This window comes from Podarcis liolepis (genome assembly GCF_965112155.1).
Source record: "Podarcis liolepis genome assembly, chromosome: 7".
Lineage (NCBI taxonomy): Eukaryota > Metazoa > Chordata > Lepidosauria > Squamata > Lacertidae > Podarcis > Podarcis liolepis.
Window position 1 is genome coordinate 63,608,056 of NC_139561.1, and position 18,172 is coordinate 63,626,227.

Consider the following 18,172-nt stretch of genomic DNA (forward strand, 5'->3'; position numbering starts at 1 on the left):
TTCTAAGAGTGGCGAAATCATCACCATGTTGTGATAGTGTTACCAATAATAGTAGTATTTTAGGATTTAATTTTTTTTAAAAAATTATTCCTAAAAAAACTCCAACAACTATTCCAAAATCACATTTTTGCTCGACCTAGAAAATTATTCCTTCTTATTTTAGTTTCTAGGTGGATACTCTGCTGTCCGAGCACAGGGAAGCTAAAATCTTGTCTTTCTCTATTGATGTCTATGACTATGACCTTTGTTCTGCCCCCAGGAACAAAAACACTGATTCTCCCATTTAACCCGCAAATGACCCGTCGAGAAAATAACATGGTTTACTCTACATCTTTTCTTACGTCTGCGAAATGTGGAGCCGCTCTACGCGTCTCGTTTTTCTACTGCTCAGCTTCACATTGATAACCGAGCACGGCTCTATGGCATTTTGCAAAGCGGCTACAGGAGCATGCTGGGAGCTGTAGTACAGCGTCGCCTCCCGGGCCTTCTCCAAAGCATGCTGGGTAGGGAATCAAACCGCCCTTTGCCAAACGCAACCGTCTAAATACAGTGGACTGTAGTTTTGCGCGAAGCCTCTAGCTTCCCGGCATGCCGCGCGAGAGAAACGGGAACAGGGCGTCCGCGCGGTGCACCTTGGGGGTAGTAGTTCTGTTCCCAGGGTGGGAGGAGCGGCGTCGACTTAAAAGTCAAGGCCGGGCGGTTTCCTTCCCCCTCTGAGGATTGTCGTACCGATCGCCGCGGCCCGTTTTTCGCAAACCGCCGGGCTGAGGAGACCGACGACAGCGGAGGAGGCAGAATGGCGCGGCAGGGCAGCCGCGGGGGCGCGGAAAGCAAGAAAATGGTAATGGCGGTGGGGGGAGTCGAGGGGGCGGCGGCAGGTCCTGAGGAGGAAGGGAGCCCTGAGGGGCGGGAGGGAGACGCCTCCGCCATGGACAGCTAGGAGGCTTAGCGGAGAGGCTTAACTTCTACCTTGTGCGTTTTCCTCCCACCCTGAATAGGGCCATGTTTGTTTGTTCCTTCATTCCTCCTCTTATTAGCTTACCTCTGTTGAAGGCACGAAAGAGGATAAAGTCCGAATAAAACTATCCCGAAAGAGCGGGTTTGCTCGCTTCAGTTACCCCAAGACAGGCAGCTGCTTTATTATTATTATTATTATTATTATTTCCTTATAATAACACCTGCAATTTGAATTGTAGGCATAGATTGAATTGTGAGGGAGGAGGCCCTGCTTGTAGGCTCACGATTTAAACACCACCATGCAAAAATGACATCCCTGTATGAACAGGGAAGAGGAAAGTCAGGGTTGGAGTAGCTGCAGCTTTGCCTCCCGTGGATGGAGCCAGGCTGGTCTCCCCACTTCCCATCATGTTCTTCTGTCTGGGAGGCCAGAGAGTACACAGTCTCTTGGTGCCCCTCAGCTTCCTGGCAGTGGCAGCAACCTGATTGTGCCTCCCATCACCTCTGTAAAATTTGGCCATTTAGATGTCATTCAGACACCAGGTTACAAAAAAAAGCCTCATCAGGCTTTTCAGAGCTAATGGATCAAATCACTTTAAAATTAAGTTGATAATTATGTAATTTTCATTATGAATGTTTTAAATATTATTTCATACCATGTTTTATATCACCTTATTTTGTTGTAAATGCCTCTGTGACATTATTTAGGTCAAGGGCAGTGTAGTGGTTTCTTAATAAATGCTTACAAGCATCTGGAGATATGCACTAGTTGGAGAATGCTTTTTTTTTTTTTACACCCTCATTTTGAAAGTACATTATCACGCCATACAAATAGCATACAAAAGTGGCTAGTAGCTGTTGATAGCCTAATCCTCCATAATTGTCTTCTGAAGCCATCCAAACTGGTGGTCATCACTGCCTCTTGTGGGAGTGAATTCTATAGTTTAACTATGGGCTGTGTTCTTTTTGTCTGTCCATAATCTTCCAGGGCAGTAATGTATTAGGTCTATGGGGCTGTGCCAAACCCTGTGAACTGAGAAGCCCCCTGTTCAAATTTCACCTCAGTCATGGATTACTGAGCTGGTCATGGACAAATAGCGTTTTTTAATTTTCCCATCAGTACTATAGGGTAAATAATCCTACTGACCTACCTGATAGGGTTGGTGTAAGGATTTCCATGATAATGGAGTGAAGAGTTTACTAATCTCGGCTGTAAAGTCAGTATCTTGATTATAAACCCATTGGCAAGCCACTATTTCTTGACTTCCCCAACTGTATTATTATTCTTCATTAAATTCATATACTGCCTTTCACCTGGAGATTACAGAGCAGTTCACAACATAAAAATATGGAGAGTGTGTGGATAATACTGACCTACCTACATTATAGAATTGTTGAAAGAATTACTGAGATAATGGTTATGAAGACACAGAGAAAGCATAAACTATCCTTCATTTAACTATGGACAACAATCCCTGCGTTACTGATCTGTATTAATGAGATGTGGGTAGATGAGCTTGGTGGAGCTGAACTTTCTTAGCTTTGTCCACCTGGATTTTTGATGTAGCAGCCACTTGGGGTTAATGAAGGAGGGTTGCAGTGATTACTAAGAATTCCATCTCCCTCTACTAGACTTCTTGTGAAGATGGGTAGGTCATGGGCACTTTTTCAGTCTGAAAGACGCATCATTTCATAGGCAGTCTTCTGGCAGTGGATTTGAATGTTTGAGTAATTGAGACAGATCAGAGATTCTGTTGGTGCTTTCCATCCATCCCACTGACTAACCATCTCCCAATGTGAGCTGACAGAAGTGGGCTGAGACTAGATGTTGAAGTCCCCTTAGATGGTGGTGCTGGAGACCTTGAAACACAGGCCAAGGCAGTTACTCTGGACTTCACAACTGCCATGACAGTTCCCAGCATATAATCCACCTGATTCTCATGCTGGAGTTCTTTGGATCTGGTGCTTTCATCTGGGCAGGAAGATAGTGGGGGGCTTTCCTTTAACTGTCTTGTCTTACACCGTTTCGGCCAGAGCTTTAGGCTTACTATGGTGGTGTTTTTCTCTCTATAGATGGGAGGGGCTGTTTAAATGGTCCATCCCTAGGGGTTAATGGGTCGTGATACATTCTTAAATCCCCTTGGGCAGGTTCCACCAAGCATGGCTAGTGCTCCTGCCAACATTTTGGTTGCTCTTTGGAATTTCAAGGTTACTTGGGCAGGTGACACAACTACTCTTAAGTGCCCTCTGCTGCAGACCATGGTTCACTAGGTAGATGGGAGCAAAGAAATGGGAGTTGAATAGGCCTCTAGAATGTGGTGTAGGAAGGCTTGAACTGAAACTGGTTAAGTATAAATTAGAGCTCATTTTGGATCCTGCTCTGTGTCAGTGATCATCTTCATAGTGCTGTGCAGTGGAGCTTTTCCATGTGGCATAAGTTATTCTCCATTTTGGCCAACAAGATGTAATAGATTCCTTGGAGAAAGAGTAGATCTCCAAGTAATCCATCCCATCATCGTGCTGGTTTGTCAGGCACTTGGGATGTTAAATTGTTTGTGTTTGTATTGTGCTTTGCTTTATGTGCAGGTCCATTAAATTAATTTTATGGGGTTGTACTAGATAAGGGACGCTGGTGGCGCTGTGGGTTAAACCACAGAGCCTAGGACTTGCTGATCAGAAGGTCGGCGGTTCGATTCCCCGCGACGAGGTGAGCTCCCGTTGCTCGGTCCCTGCTCCTGCCAACCTAGCAGTTCGAAAGCATCTCAAAGTGCAAGTAGATAAATAGGTACCGCTCCGGCGGGAAGGTAAATGGTGTTTCCGTGCGCTGCTCTGGTTCGCCAGAAGCGGCTTAGTCATGCTGGCCACACCCCGGAAGCTGTACGCCGGCTCCCTCGGCCAATAAAGCGAGATGAGGCCGCAACCCCAGAGTCGGTCACGACTGGACCTTTACCTTTACCCAGTGGCGTAGCGTGGGTTGTCAGCACCTGGGGAAGGCAAGTAATTTGCGCCCCCTAACCCTAACCCCCAGATGTTGCGCCCGGTGCGGCCGGCCCTTCCTGCACCCCCCACGCTACGCCACTGTCTTTACCTTTACGTTTACTAGATAAGGAGTCAGTAGAATCTGAAATAGATAGCATTACCTAGTTGCTGGAGGACACGTAATCCCCAAAAGTGAAGTCTCCTAGTCTTCAGTTTTAGGATACCTCTGTTGAAGAGCTAAATTCGGTCTTCTTCAAAACATACTTCAAAACACTTAGGGCACACCCACACTTCCATTTGCTTCAATGCTTCCCCCCAGCGCAACCTGCTGTTTACCACAGATTCGGAGCAAACATCAATAGAGTTTCCCTGGATTGATGTTTGCTTCGATTTATCGCTAAATGGTTTTTCCATGTGAACGTGGCAGGGCAAAGGCAAAACCACTCAAATCCATGGCTATAAAGTATGGGACAAGCAGAAAAAATGCTCGGATCTGTGCTTTCTAAGGCAGGGGGCAAGCGGAAGTGTGGATGAGCCCTTACTGTCAGCCCTGATGGAAATAAAGGATGCTTTATCTACATTGTGTGAAGTGGCCCTTACGTTTATGCAGGATCCCTGAAAATTATGTGAATGGGCAATCATGCTGATTTGTTACCTGATTTTTAAGCTGTAGTGAGATAGTGCTGTGAACTCATTTTCTTCATGTTAATAAGCAGGCCATGCTGACTGGGGCTGATGAGAGTTGCATTCTAAAACATTTGGAGCATGCCATGTTGGTGAATGCTGCTTTAGATTATATAGAAATATGTTGTGTTATGTGCTAAATGTTTTAATTCAGGCTAGTGTGTGTGTGTGTGTGTGTGTGTGTGTGTGTGTGTGTTGGTCTTGGTGGCTTTCTCATGTTTCATTCTTATGTCTGTTTCTAACCTGGTTCTGTGATAGCAGTTCAACAAAAATGGGGATATTGCTACAAAACCTTAAATAACCTTAAATTACGATACTGTGACAAATCTCCAAAGAATGTTCGGGGGCGCGGAATCACTGCTGGATTTTTGGGGTCTTTTTTTTCTTTTCATCAGGCTCTAACCCTGCGAATATCCACTATTCTAAAACTGTAGCAGGATTGTGGCCCTTTAAAATTATCCAGTAGAGTTGTGGATAGTTGGCAAACACATACAGAAGCTATTTTAATTTGCTTAATGCTAATATAGCTTAATGCTAATACATTTCATTTGTGGCCATTGCTGTCCTTTGGTGCTTAAGATGCAATGCTTATTTTATTAACTCCTCTCATGACCTTAGGTCAGTGATGGCCATACTTGGCCCTCCAGCTGTTTTGGGACTACAACTCCCATCATCCTTAGCTTAGAGAACTAGTGGTCAGGGATGATGGGAATTGTAGTCCTAAAACATCTGTCCGGCCAAGTTTAGCCATCACTGCCTTAGGTGTACTTAAGGGCCTAAGTGCTGCTTTTCCTCCACAACAGTAATGGGATTATGACACTTGACAGGATTAAAGCATGTGCCATTGAAGCATGTGTAAACTGCAACTTTTTACTGTTTTCCAATTAATTTCAGTGGCCAACCAGCTTCACAACTTAGGCAGTCTGTTTTTATCAGGTAGTCTTTTAATAATGCTGTTGGAAGAGGTTTTTGCACATTTGGAACAAGAATGGATTTGATTTATATCAAATCGATTTAAATCACTAGTCAGTAAGACTTGATTTAAATCATTTTTTTTTACAGAGTGATTCAGTCTTGCTGGTATAAGCTTAATATTTACAACCAGATAAAGGTGTCATTTTTGGAATAATAAATTTTCAGAGTAGTTTTTACAGTTACATCAAAAATTACTGATTTGGTTATACTATTAGAAATACATAGACATATAATTATGAAATTATTGTGAGGTTTAATAAGTTAACTTTATAATTGGACAACTTTTCTGCTGTACTTTATTGGAAGGAGAAAAATAATCATTTCCTTAATAACAATTTAAACAATTTATTTAAGTAGAACAATAACATTATAGCATATGTATCCATGTTTGTTAACTGATGTGGTTAAACATTTTTTTAAAAAAAACAAAACTTAGACTGAGTTTTAGCACACATGAAAAACTTAAAACAAATCCTTATTTCCTGATGAATAGCCTTTGGACAATAATGTAAGTTAAATAGAAAAATATATTTAGATATATTTTTCCTCCAAAAGAATTTTATTTTAAAAATCCGATTTAAATCTAAAAAAATCCATTTTTAATTTATTTATTTTTAAACCATTGATTTTTATCCACCCGGCTTGGACCATAAACTTCCAAGTTGTTTTTCGTGAATGTCCTTGTTTTTTTTGTAAGATTATTATTGAACAATTGATCAAAAATGGTGAACTTATATGTGCACCAACTTAAATTTCTTCTTTTTACTACCTAGTGATAGGTGCCTTGAAGGAGATTAGACTAGATGACCCTTGGAGTTCCTTCCAACTCCACAACTCTAGGAAATTAAATTATTTATATAATTTAATGACTGTACCTTGGATTGGTAGCAGCCAGGCATTCTTCATAAACTGTTCTGTTCAACTGCCTTGCCAATGCGTTTACTAACCTGTTAATTCTCTTTTTTGCTTGTTAAGTTCCTTCCCCATACATGAACCGGCTGAGTCTTCTGATTTTCACTTTTTAAGTCCTGTTACTCTCTAAAACAGACCCTTCTTATTTCAAAGATGAATCTGGGGTTGTAAGACGGTTGGCCTTTTCTGCCTTTTTAAAACCAAGCAAAACCAGCATCTCTTAGCCTTCTGAGAGATGTCTTGACGACTGGCTTCATCAGTTGCTGCTAGGTAGAAATAGCATGTTTGAATCCTAAATAACATCTAACGTACCTTAATTCCAAATTTGACTTGACTCTCTCTTCTGCACTTTGACTTTGTGTTGAGCTTGTGAGAACGTGGTGTGATCTGTGTTGTCTCACTAAACTCTGACATTGTCTCTTTTTTTTCTCCCTTTCTGCTTGCCTGCTGCTTTCATTCTGTAGTATTGGTATTTGCCATTCATTTCACCTTCCGCATCTATGCATCTCATGGTAGGTGATAGGTTTCTTAATCTGAGACTAGACATTTTGCTGTATAAAATGAAACCTTAATAAAACCTAAAGCAGACCATACTTTATATAGCTGGCACTTACTTCACAGACCTTTTAATAATCCTGACAGGTTTCAGTTTTTAACAGGAAGGTATTTGTGTAACTACAATTCTGATAATCAAAGAATTTAATTTGGTTGTATATTTTACTTACTTCATGCTTGGGGAAATGTGAGGGAGACATTATAGTTTGTTCTTTCCTTTGTTTTGTTGATGCTATGCACATCTCTACTCCACATCCATCCTAACACCAAGGAGGCTTTGTTGTTCCTTTGAGCTCTTAAGCAGAATGTTGCGTTACAAATGCTGAAGATGGAATAAGTGTTTTTGATGAGCAGCTGAAGATTGTCAAACTTCTGATCACGTTAGTAGCCCCCACCCCCAAGACAAATGTGTTTTAAATTTGAGGCTGGAGACACTAACAGAATTCAGTTCTTAGTGTGTTCCTATGAGGCTGAAGCTTCCTTGCCCATTTCATTTCTCCATGCCAATCCAAACTGTTCTTTGTGGCAGTCCCTAAACATGTGTAGATTGTCCTATCTTGGTCTAAATTAAATGCATTTTGAATTTGTCTAGAGTTCGGAGCTCTTCACTCTGACTTATGGCGCTTTGGTCACTCAGCTGTGCAAGGACTATGAGAATGATGAAGATGTCAACAAGCAGCTTGACAAAATGTAAGTAAACCAGTGGAGGCAGAGTGGAATCTTTACAAAATATCAGTAGCTAGGGGTACTGGATGATCTCTTTCTGTGGGACATCCACTTGGCAGAATTCGAGATGTGAAGGCCCAGAAAAAAGCTGGGAAAATTCAGAGGCGGGGAGAGACATTCTTTCCTGTTTCACCCTGGATAATTGTTTCCCAAAAAAAGCCCGGGGAGGAGGGCAGGGTTTTTTGCATGGTTTCAAAATTTCCAGAATTTTTACATCTCTAGGCAGAATGAATCTTATTTTGCTGAATTCACTGGAGTTTTTGAAGAAAAAGGAGGGAACAGACTTTCTCCCTTCTACTTTCTATCCCTATAATGTTAAACTCAAGTTGGACTCTCTTACACTGTCAGCTTTATAGCATGCTGCTCTTTGGCTGCCTTGACAGGGGCTACAACATAGGCGTTCGACTTGTTGAAGATTTCCTGGCCCGATCCAATGTCGGGAGATGCCATGACTTCCGAGAAACTGCAGATGTAATAGCTAAGGTGATGCCTGTCTTTGATTATTCCCCTATGTTTCCAATATACTAGCCTATTATAAGATTTCCATTGTGGGGATATAGATGTCTAAGGACACAATTTTCCTGCCACATAACACGTTTCATTATGGCATCATGCTGAACCTTTTAATGGCAGCAACATATGCCTTCTTTCTTATATCTGTCTAAAAACACAATCTGATGGGTCTGAATGGAATTATAGTCCCAAACATCTGGAGGGTGCATGGTTGGGGAAGCCTGGTCTAATGTGTAGAAAGAGGTTTGCATCAGGTATGTTATGTAACAGAATTGCTTCTCGTTCTTTGGCCAGATCTTTAGTTACCCGTAAAAGAGTTTCATGCTAAACATTGTGCTGTGTGAGCCTAGTCCTTTGTGCTTGTCTTGTTTGGCAGGTGGCATTTAAAATGTACTTGGGTATCACCCCGAGCATCACAAACTGGAGTCCAGCGGGTGATGAATTCTCCCTTATCCTGGAAAACAACCCACTGGTGGACTTTGTGGAGCTTCCTGACAACCATTCATCTCTCATTTACTCTAACCTATTGTGTGGTGTGCTGCGAGGAGCCCTGGAAATGGTGAGGAAAGGGGGATACTAATTGCAGCAATGGTTAGACATACTTTCTCAGTGATGGAATGCATAGAAAATTGGTGGGGGAGGCTGTGTTCTGTATCTCATTACAGTCCAGATTCAGATTTACAACTATATTTATTCACCTATTGGGGAACAATAAACGGGAGAGAATCACTAGTGTCATAGACCATGATCAAATGAGAAGGAATAGAGGGCTGTTCAAGGCCACTCACATGCCAGCGTCGCCTGATAAATAAAAAAACATTCCAGTGCTGTCCTAGTTTCAGAATCTTTTATTAAGCATTATATGTTTGGGTTCTTCCTGGCAATCCTTGCAGCTTTATCCTTTTATTTTAACAAAAACTTCGATTCTCAAACTGTTGAACTGCCATATAATAGCAGTCAGGGTGAGAGTGAAGGATTGTGTATTGTGTTTTTAACTTATAACTGACATTTATTGATTGCAACCTGCGCCAGGGTGCTGTGACAATGCATGGAATATAAATTATATGTGTGTATAATAAAATATAATTATACAAATAATAGTCACTGTGGTCAGTGACTGAAATAAATAAATCATTCATTCATACAAAGAATATATTATGAATGCCACTTGGAGGTTGGATATAAATGAAATAAACAAGATATTCTGTTCTTTCTGGTAGACATGTAGAATACATGTAGCCATTGGTCTGCAAATTCAGAGTTTTCTGAGTTAAATTAATGGAGTTGTGTGTACTAAATTCCAGTTGCCTGGAAGCAAAAGAGAGGGTGGTCAGGATGGCACAGTGGTACCTCGGGTTAAGAACTTAATTTGTTCTGGAGGTCCATTCTTAACCTGAAACTGTTCTTAACCTGAGGTACCACTTTAGCTAATGGGGCCTCCTGCTGCTGCCGCGCCGCCAGAGCACGATTTCTGTTCTCATCCTGAAGCAAAGTTCTTAACCCAAGGTACTATTTCTGGGTTAGTGGAGTCTGTAACCTGAAGCGTCTGTAACCCAAGGTACCACTGTATATAGAATCAAAGAGTTATATTGTTGGAAGAGACCATGAGGGTCATCTGGCCCAACTCCTTACAATGCAGGCATCTTTTTTGCCCAACACTGAGCTCCAACCGACAGCCCTATGATTAAGAGTCTAATACATCAGTTCTATGGGGTGTGGGAGTTTGCCTGTACTTTGCGATCTTTGTTAACAGAACATTGGCTAGAATTGTGGTTAACTGGGGAATGTAAGAGCCTTCTGGGCTAGAGAGGTGGGGTTTTTTGCTGCTGTAAATCTTAGGTGAGGTTAGTAAAGGGTGGGGATAATCTTTTGGTAGAATAATGGGGTAGAGTTTCTTAATCTCTGTCCTTGAAACAAGATTGAAAGAGGCCAAGCAATTTGGGGAACTGTCCTAGATACGTATCTCAAAAGTATTTTGATTTTTCTCTCCCATGTCACAGGTTCAGATGGCCGTGGATGTCAAATTTGTCCAGGACACATTAAAAGGAGATGGAGTCACTGAAATAAGGATGAAATTTATCAGACGGATTGAAGATAATCTTCCTGTTGGAGAGGAGTGAGTCCCAGAGCATCCTCCATACTGAACTGAGAGGATAAGCCAGCTCTACCTGGGATTTATGGGAATATAGTGCCCTCTGTGCTTTCAGATGCTCTGACTGGTTAATTAAGATGATGTTCTCCTTTATTTTCTTAGGAAGCAACTGTTTGAATTCTTCTGCTTTAATTCCACAGATTTGTATTACAGGCCCTTGTAGGGCTCATAGGACACTTTTCATACTCATCAGAAACATAGACACCCATTTCTAGTTTCCATGTTTGGCTCTGTGCAAATATACAGTACATCACAACTGTGTCTCCTAGAACCTTGGTGCCAGAATTAGACCCCAGCTGCAGATTGTCTTGCAGCATGTGAAGAGCATCAACATCGCACCTCCTCTTTCCTGCTTGTTAGGGATAGGGGACAGAACTCTTGTTTGTCTACAGAAAGCAGACAGCCATTTTTGGATAGCACAGAACATAGCATATAATTTGAAAGAAGTTTGGGGTTCCAGGTGGAACAAAATGTCTTAGTTTTGCAGATAATGAAAAACTGGCCAGTTTAAATAATATCTATCACAAAACAAGAGCAATCTCCATTTAAACACTGTTGGTAGGGACTTAGTATGAACACAGTCTCAGTGAGCATCTTCCCTCTCCCCATCACCAGAGAAGAAGATGGAGGGATAGTCACAATCCTTTTTGGTTCATTTCAGACCATGAAGGATACTTCGTAACAGCTTTCTGTGTTAGCAGGACAGAATCTGTATAGTCTGGATGCATTGAGTATCTCCCCAGTCTTCCTGGTCTTGTACATAACTGGCTAGGCAAAAGTTGCAACCCACCAAGAACAGGTCTGTATATTTAAGTAATGTAGAAAGAGCTTCTAAACTATAATAATCTGAAGGTTCCTTCCTTCCAGTAGTTTGATTTATATAATTTACTAAAGGGTAGTAAAATGCAAGCTTGTATTCTGAAAGATCCAGTCAGGCAGGGGTTCTGAGGTGTTGCAACTGGTTCATATGCCAGGTCAGTGGTGGAAGGTCAAGCATACATTCTTTTTGAAAGAATGTTTGTCAAGACGGATAGCCCATCTTGCATGTGTAGATCAATATGCTAAGGTCTGTGTGCAATGGATCCTTGCAAGGGAGAATACTCTAGGATTGTTTTATAGGGAAAATGAATGCCAGAAAGCATATAGGTACTAAATATGTGGCCCACGTTTTAAGCCAGTAGCGATGTTTGGCTGTCCTATCTGTGTATGCCATGAAAGTCTAAAATTTCCACCAGGCAGGATAACTGCCATGTCTTCACTAAAATGCAGAAGTCGTCATTGGTTTGAGTATCTTCTAGAGATGTTCTAGGTTAAAAATAGAAACTTCTATCATTCTTGAAGAGGCACAATGTACCCATTAGTAATACCTGTTATTTGGAATTACATAATGTATTTGGCACAAACTGACATTTACAGTCTGCAGTATAAGGAGTTCTGAGTGCAAAATATTAAGAGAAATTGAGTGGAGGTATGCGGACAGTGGATTTTACAATTTGTGTACTCACTGGTTGGACAGCATCTTAAAACACTGCAGGATCAGCTGTAACTAGAGAGTGACTCAATCTTGGGGAAGGTGGTATGGAACAAAGTTGCTTTACCAACACATGCGAGAATGGAACTTGAAGTACTGCATCTCCAGGACTGTGAGGCCTTTGTCAATGGCCTGATGATTTATGTTGATGATATTTGCCTAGTCCTTTTTAGTGTCTTTCTCTACCCCACTCCCCAAAGCTGCCTCTGAGAGGGGAGAGGAACTCCTGTTCTACCTTGGACTAACTTTTGCTACATTTGTTGGGCTGGTAAAGGGAAAGCCTGCCTTCCTTTTTTGCATTGTGATAAATATCTATCAAATGTTGGTCCACCTAGTGTTAAAATTTTGTGTCTATTTCAATGAAAATTCAATATACCTATTTCTGAAAAATTCATTCCTACAGTTGGAGGAAGCATTTTGACACTGTTCCTTCGGCGATACTTTGAACCTTGTTTAAAAACAGAGCTGCACTGAGTGATAGCTGTTGGGTGAATGGGTATAAGATGTATATAATTAAAACATTTTTGTTGTATAAGGGGTCATTCATGTGTGTTCCATTTGTAAAGCTTTTGAAAGCAACATTTTAAAGGTGTTATGTTAAATAAACCGTTAACTATCTTCTTAGCTGTCCTGCCATTGGATTGTGGAGCATGGCAGCAGACTCATTCTTTACTTTATCACGTTTGTCCTGCCTATCCTGTGAGTTGTTCTGCTCCTGTCTGTTCCTATTCTAATCTTATAAAAACTCTGGGTGTTTGTTTGGTGTGAGGGAGTTGGGGACAAGTCCAAAGCCAACCGGGTGGGCTTCAAGGTTGAGAGATTTGAACCTGTGTCTCCCCAGCCCTAGCCAGACATTCTAACCACTCGGCCATATTGGCTTTCTTCCTGTGGCATTTAGGGGACAGAGTAATTTTAGTAAAGCGTCAGATTCACATTAGTTTATCCCTTAACAAAGTTTTCATTGGTATCCCAAGAAGTTACTGTCAAGATGGATAAGAATAAGCTTGCATTCAAATGTCAGGTAATTTTTGAGGTTCTGTTTCTCAGCTTGCAGCCCTGCAGCCATAACATGCTCACACTGGATCTCTTAAGCCGTGACCAGATCTTTTGTGTTGCTCTGCTGCCTCCAAAGCACATCAAGAAAATGGATGTTAGTTGTCTGTAAGGGTGGGTTCAATTTCTTTATGTATTTCTGCTATTTGATGTTTCTGGTTATTTAAAGGTATCACCATGGAGAGGCTGCCTCAAAAGTTAAGCAGCCTTGGGTGCTTGCAAAGAGGTTGTTCTGTAGAAAATTTCTTGACTATAGGCACACTATTTGTGTGTGTGCATGTTCAGTCCCCTGACAGAAGAATGTGTTAAAGTCACAAAGTGCTATCCCAGGCTTCTCCAGACATTTTTTTAGGTAGGTTGCTGCTCTCTATAAAAGGAGGATGGAGAGCACCCTAGTTAAGTAATATTTCTTGTTTCTAAGAACAAAAGGCTCAGAACAGAAATTATATGTGTTTCCAAATACTTTCTCCCCACTGTAAGATTCAGTTTTCTAGCATGAGGTCACAGAAGCTTAAAATCGGTTACATTTTCCAGCTGAATTTTACATTTTACGGCAGCCTCATGGAGAAGGTGGTTGCTATGCCAGTTTCACAGCAAACAACTAAGCCCAGGGAGAGTGATTTGCCCAGGATCACACAATGAACGTATGGCAGGTGTCTTCTTTCCCTCAGCTGGCTCACATTTCATGCAGCAGCTGTGGGTATGCAGTTGTCCTCAGCATTTGCTGTGTGAATAGAAGAGCTCTATGCCATAGATCTCAGAGGTGTGCAATAGATTCTTATTTATTATTGCACTTATATCCCACTTTTCCTCCAAAGACCTCAAAGTTGTGTACCTGGATCTTGCCTTCTCCATTTTATCCCCACAACAGCTTCCCAGTGGGGCTTTCCATGGTGTCTTTTAGAACCAAACTGATTGGGAATAAAATGTGACTTCCTATGAGCCCTGCATCCATTATCTGATCTTCTCAGTCTTGCCTTTAACCATTCCCACACAGTAAAGTTGTATATCTGAGGTTACTTTCTGTCTGCTTCCCAAAACATTATCCTATAAGATGATATCCAGTGATTGCTTCAGGAAGTGGATTGTGGGAACCATCAAGAGTGGCACAGTGATGGGGGGCATCCAGATTGATTCAGTGTGGGGCACAATCCTCTGGAACAATATTCATAGAAGAAGAGCCTTGCAGGATCACACCATGGCCATATCTTCTCCAGTATCCTATTCTTACATTGGCCAACCAGATGTCCCTGCTTGGAAGCCCACAAGTGGGGCACAACTGCAATAGTGCTCATGGTCCCCTCGGATACTGGAGGCAATAGAGCCATTAGCAGCTATGGACAGCCTTATAGCCCCAAAATTGGTTTAATCCCTTTTAAAGCCTTCCAAGTTGGTGGCCATCACCATGGTTGTTTAACCATTTGCACTGTGAAGAAGTAATTTATTTTGCCTATCTTGAAATTCCCAATGTTCACTTCACTGGATAGCTCCAGGTTCTCATGAGAGAGGAATAAAACCTGCTGAAGAGAATTAGAGTCCCTCAAGAGTTCTACTTATCTTAATGAGGTTTGCCCATGAGAACTTGCCCATAGAGTAGACCTAAACTTGTTTGAAGAGAATGGGAGCTATATGGATTTTCCACCCTAAGCGACAAAAGGTCATAAGTCACCTTTTAGGGCAATGTAACATCCGAAGCAGCCCATGAACATTTAATTTCCAAAGCAGGTGCTGAGTTGATTGATTGAGCCTGACTTCAGCAGTCTGATGCTGTGTTCCTTCTAATCATTGCAGTTTGCATAATACATTTTTACAAAAGCCAGATCTGAAAGTGAAATGGAATTCACCCCACCCTTAGCCTGTCTCAGTAATTAATATAAAACAAAAACTGGGGTGTGTTTCTAATTTAGATTATTTATTTTCCAGCTTGAATTTCCAAGCTGTTGATTTTTGTTTGGCTGAGTTAAATAGACCTTCCAGTGCAGTTATAGAGGTTTTTTTTCAAGTCTAGGAATTTAATTTTGGCTTCGTAGATTTAAACAACAAAATCTGACCTCTGCTAGCCTCTAGGTGACACACACACACTTAAAGAGAAGAATAGCAACTAGCTTGTATCCTATACAACATATTTTTTTATTTCATCAAATTTATATATTGCTTGATAGTTAAAAAAAACAAAAGCCAAACCTCAAAGCATTTACAAAAAGCGGCTTTGTTGAATGCTGCCTGTTGACTTGTAGTGCGGTTTGCTCTTTGTATTGTAACAATATATTGTTATAGCAACCCGAAGAGGTGACACCTTTGCCAAGTTCTTGTAGCTGAAGATGTTTCTTTAATGAGTACTGATGGCTGAAAGCATTGATGGCTGGTGGCTAATTGTTACCAAATGCACCCCATCTGCTTAATTTGGAGAGGATAATTGTAAATGCTAAAGGAGACAGAAGTCTGAGTTTTGCAGCTAATTGACAATGAGGCGCTATAAAAGGGAGGGGCTCCAGGACTGCATGGCTTTGGACTGATGCTGCTATAACAGATTAGCAGTGCAGCTTATGTGCTTGCTTGCTCTCCTGTGCTCAGCTTGCATATCTGTACGGGGTGGGGGGAAGTTTCCCCCTTTCATTCTGCTCACCAACCCCCCCCCCAAGTTTAGTTCCTGTAGCTGTGCTGCGTGATGGGCTGCTTCCATCCTTGAAAGCTTTACAATCTCCACACACCATTCTTTGTGATGTGTGGAGATGCTCCAGAGCACGGCTGCGGAACCTGAGTCCCTCCAGAAGCTGTTGGACTCCCAACTCCCATCAGCCCCTGCAAGTTTAGCCAGGGTTTGGGATGATGGGAATTGTAGACCCTCAGAATCTGCAGGGCATCACATTTCCCCATCTCTTCTCCAAAGAGCGGTGCCCCTTTGGAATGCTTTCTTTGCTCCTGGGTGTGTGCTACCATGCCCAAATCGATAGGATTAAGTGTCTCCCCACACCTTGGCTGGAGTATTCTGGAGTAAAAAAAATGTATCACTTCCATTTTGAAATATTAATTGCTATGAAGCATTGGTGACACAAGGGGGTGCCATTAGAACATCTGTGCAGCAAGATGAAGCTAAGTTAAGGATAGAACAACTTGTCTGTACTGGCATGCCCTCTATGAGGCCTTGCAGACTGTCACTGTTTTGCAGGTAGGATTCAGGGACGTGCCAGCAAATTCAGGTCGCTTGATTCAAGTGGATTTGGTGCTCTTGTGCAGCAAACCTGTGCTCCCTAATAATAATACATGACACCTTTTGCAGTAAGGACAGTAATGAGTACTGTATACCTAAAAGAGTACTGTATACCTAAAAGAGCATTGTAAACATCTAAATTTTCTGGCAGGTTTTGACTGACCCCTGCACGGCAGTAGGAAATTTTTAAAAACCAAGACAATTTGAGAGAATTTATGAGAGACAATGGAAAGTGTGCAGTTGACAGTGTAACCCAGGAAACACGTTGGGGTGATCAGAAGTCATAATGGAATCTGTTATGTATGAATTTAATTTTTTTTCTTTTCTTTTTGCTATTTGTATTGATCCTGGATTGTTTTGTTGACTTTTTTTGCAAAATTAATAAAGCATTTGGAAAGGGAAATGACACCAAAAGTGGAGTGGGGGGTAACAATTGCTTGATGAGATGTCTTATGACCTCCCCACAAACAAAATGGAATGAATGCTCAATCAAAAGGCTGTCTGGAAGTGACCCACTTGGCTGGCTTTTCCCTAAGAAGCCTTCAGGGTTGCCCAGCTCAAAAACAGTTATCTATGCAGCTGTATCTCGTAAGACAGTGAATCACAAAACTAACTTACTGTATTTTGAATTAAGATAATCTTTAAAAACTCCCTGGACACAGCTTGGGAAGCAACTTTACCCTGCAATCCTGTGCTGACCAATTTGGCAGTAAAATCAAGGAGGTGTATTTACTGTTTCGAAACTGTGATGTAGAAGATGTTAAGCCATGTTTCACTTGTCGAAGTAAAATAGGTGAAAGACTGTGGTCTTCCAAAAATTGTTGGACCCCAACTCTCATCAGCCCCAGCCAGAACAGCCAATGGGTATGGATAATTACATCTGTAGGGCCCCATGCTGGCTGTGGTTTAGAGGCTATGGGAAGGAAATACATTTCCTTCCATGTCTTTTTCTTTAAAAAAGTATTTTATCCTGCTGAACTGATCCCTGCTTTTACCTAAACCATTGATGGGGAAATTGCAGCTCTCTGGATATTGTTAAACTATATTTCTCATCATCATCAGTGATAGTCAGCATACCAATGGTCAGGGATATTGGGAGCTGTTATCTATCATCTGTAAGTTGCAAATTGTTTGAAATAGACTTCTTTTTCCATGATGTGCGCATTATGAGACAGTACAAAAAGATGTCCAGCTCTCTTTATAGGATGGATGGATGCAGTGTAGACAGCAATACCATCATCAAATGGCCTTCATTTGGGGTTTGTGTTATGAATCTCTTTCCAAACCTAACAGGCTTGCTGGGGGAGGGGGTGCCTCCTCCGCTCAAGGACTCTCAGGATGTGTGTGTGTTTTAAGGCTGCGAAAGCTCTAATTATATTTTCTATATTGGAACCAATCTCCTAGTAACTTTGGAGCTGAAGCAAGGCAGTCAAAGTAATTTTACCATTGGGACTCATTGCTGACCCTGATACAACTAGAATTTGTTTGCTGAGCTGAGGTGTGCAGCTAAACACACTACTACCTGGGCTGCAGAAGCTTTTTGAAGACCCTCCAGCAAATCAACTCCATCAACCCTGCAGGATGGAGCAATAAAAGCTGTTTCAACTGTTTGGCTGCACTCTGGAGCCACCTCCTAAATCACCAGCCCTGCTTCCTGCTGGCTGGTCTTGTTGCTTGGCTTGGAGGCCTTCCCACCCGCCTTATCAGAACAGAGGAGGGAGGGCTCCTGTTCTTTCTTGGATGGGGAAAACGGAGTGGGTGCCAGCAGTCTCCTCCCTGTGCTCTGGACCTTTTGCAGTTGTTCTGGCCCTTGCTGGCCTGGCGTCTGTGGCATTTCAGTTTCTGGGAGATGGTTTCATCTCAGTGCTGCCCTGGATGAAGTGCTCTCCCTAAAGCTTCGGGTCTCCAGCTGCTTCTGAATTCT

General features: G+C 41.8%; 1 protein-coding gene across 1 annotated transcript; it reads left to right on the forward strand.

Annotated features, from left to right (window-relative positions):
• Positions 1-561: 561 nt before the first annotated feature.
• Positions 562-12,602, forward strand: TRAPPC3 (trafficking protein particle complex subunit 3). Its single transcript, XM_083513984.1, has 5 exons — positions 562-841; positions 7,655-7,752; positions 8,172-8,271; positions 8,678-8,860; positions 10,302-12,602. Exons 1-5 carry the CDS (start codon positions 797-799, stop codon positions 10,419-10,421), a joined length of 546 nt encoding a protein of 181 aa, XP_083370110.1. The 5' UTR covers positions 562-796; the 3' UTR covers positions 10,422-12,602.
• The last annotated feature ends 5,570 nt before the right edge of the window (positions 12,603-18,172 follow it).

Excerpts from the sequence above, each read along its gene's own strand:
- TRAPPC3 (XM_083513984.1), top strand. The coding sequence starts at position 797 with ATGGCGCGGCAGGGCAGCCGCGGGGGCGCGGAAAGCAAGAAAATG. Across the intron at positions 8,272-8,677 it reads CTGCAGATGTAATAGCTAAG|GTGGCATTTAAAATGTACTT; the intron begins GTGATGCCTGTC and ends CTTGTTTGGCAG. Across the intron at positions 8,861-10,301 it reads TGCGAGGAGCCCTGGAAATG|GTTCAGATGGCCGTGGATGT; the intron begins GTGAGGAAAGGG and ends CCCATGTCACAG.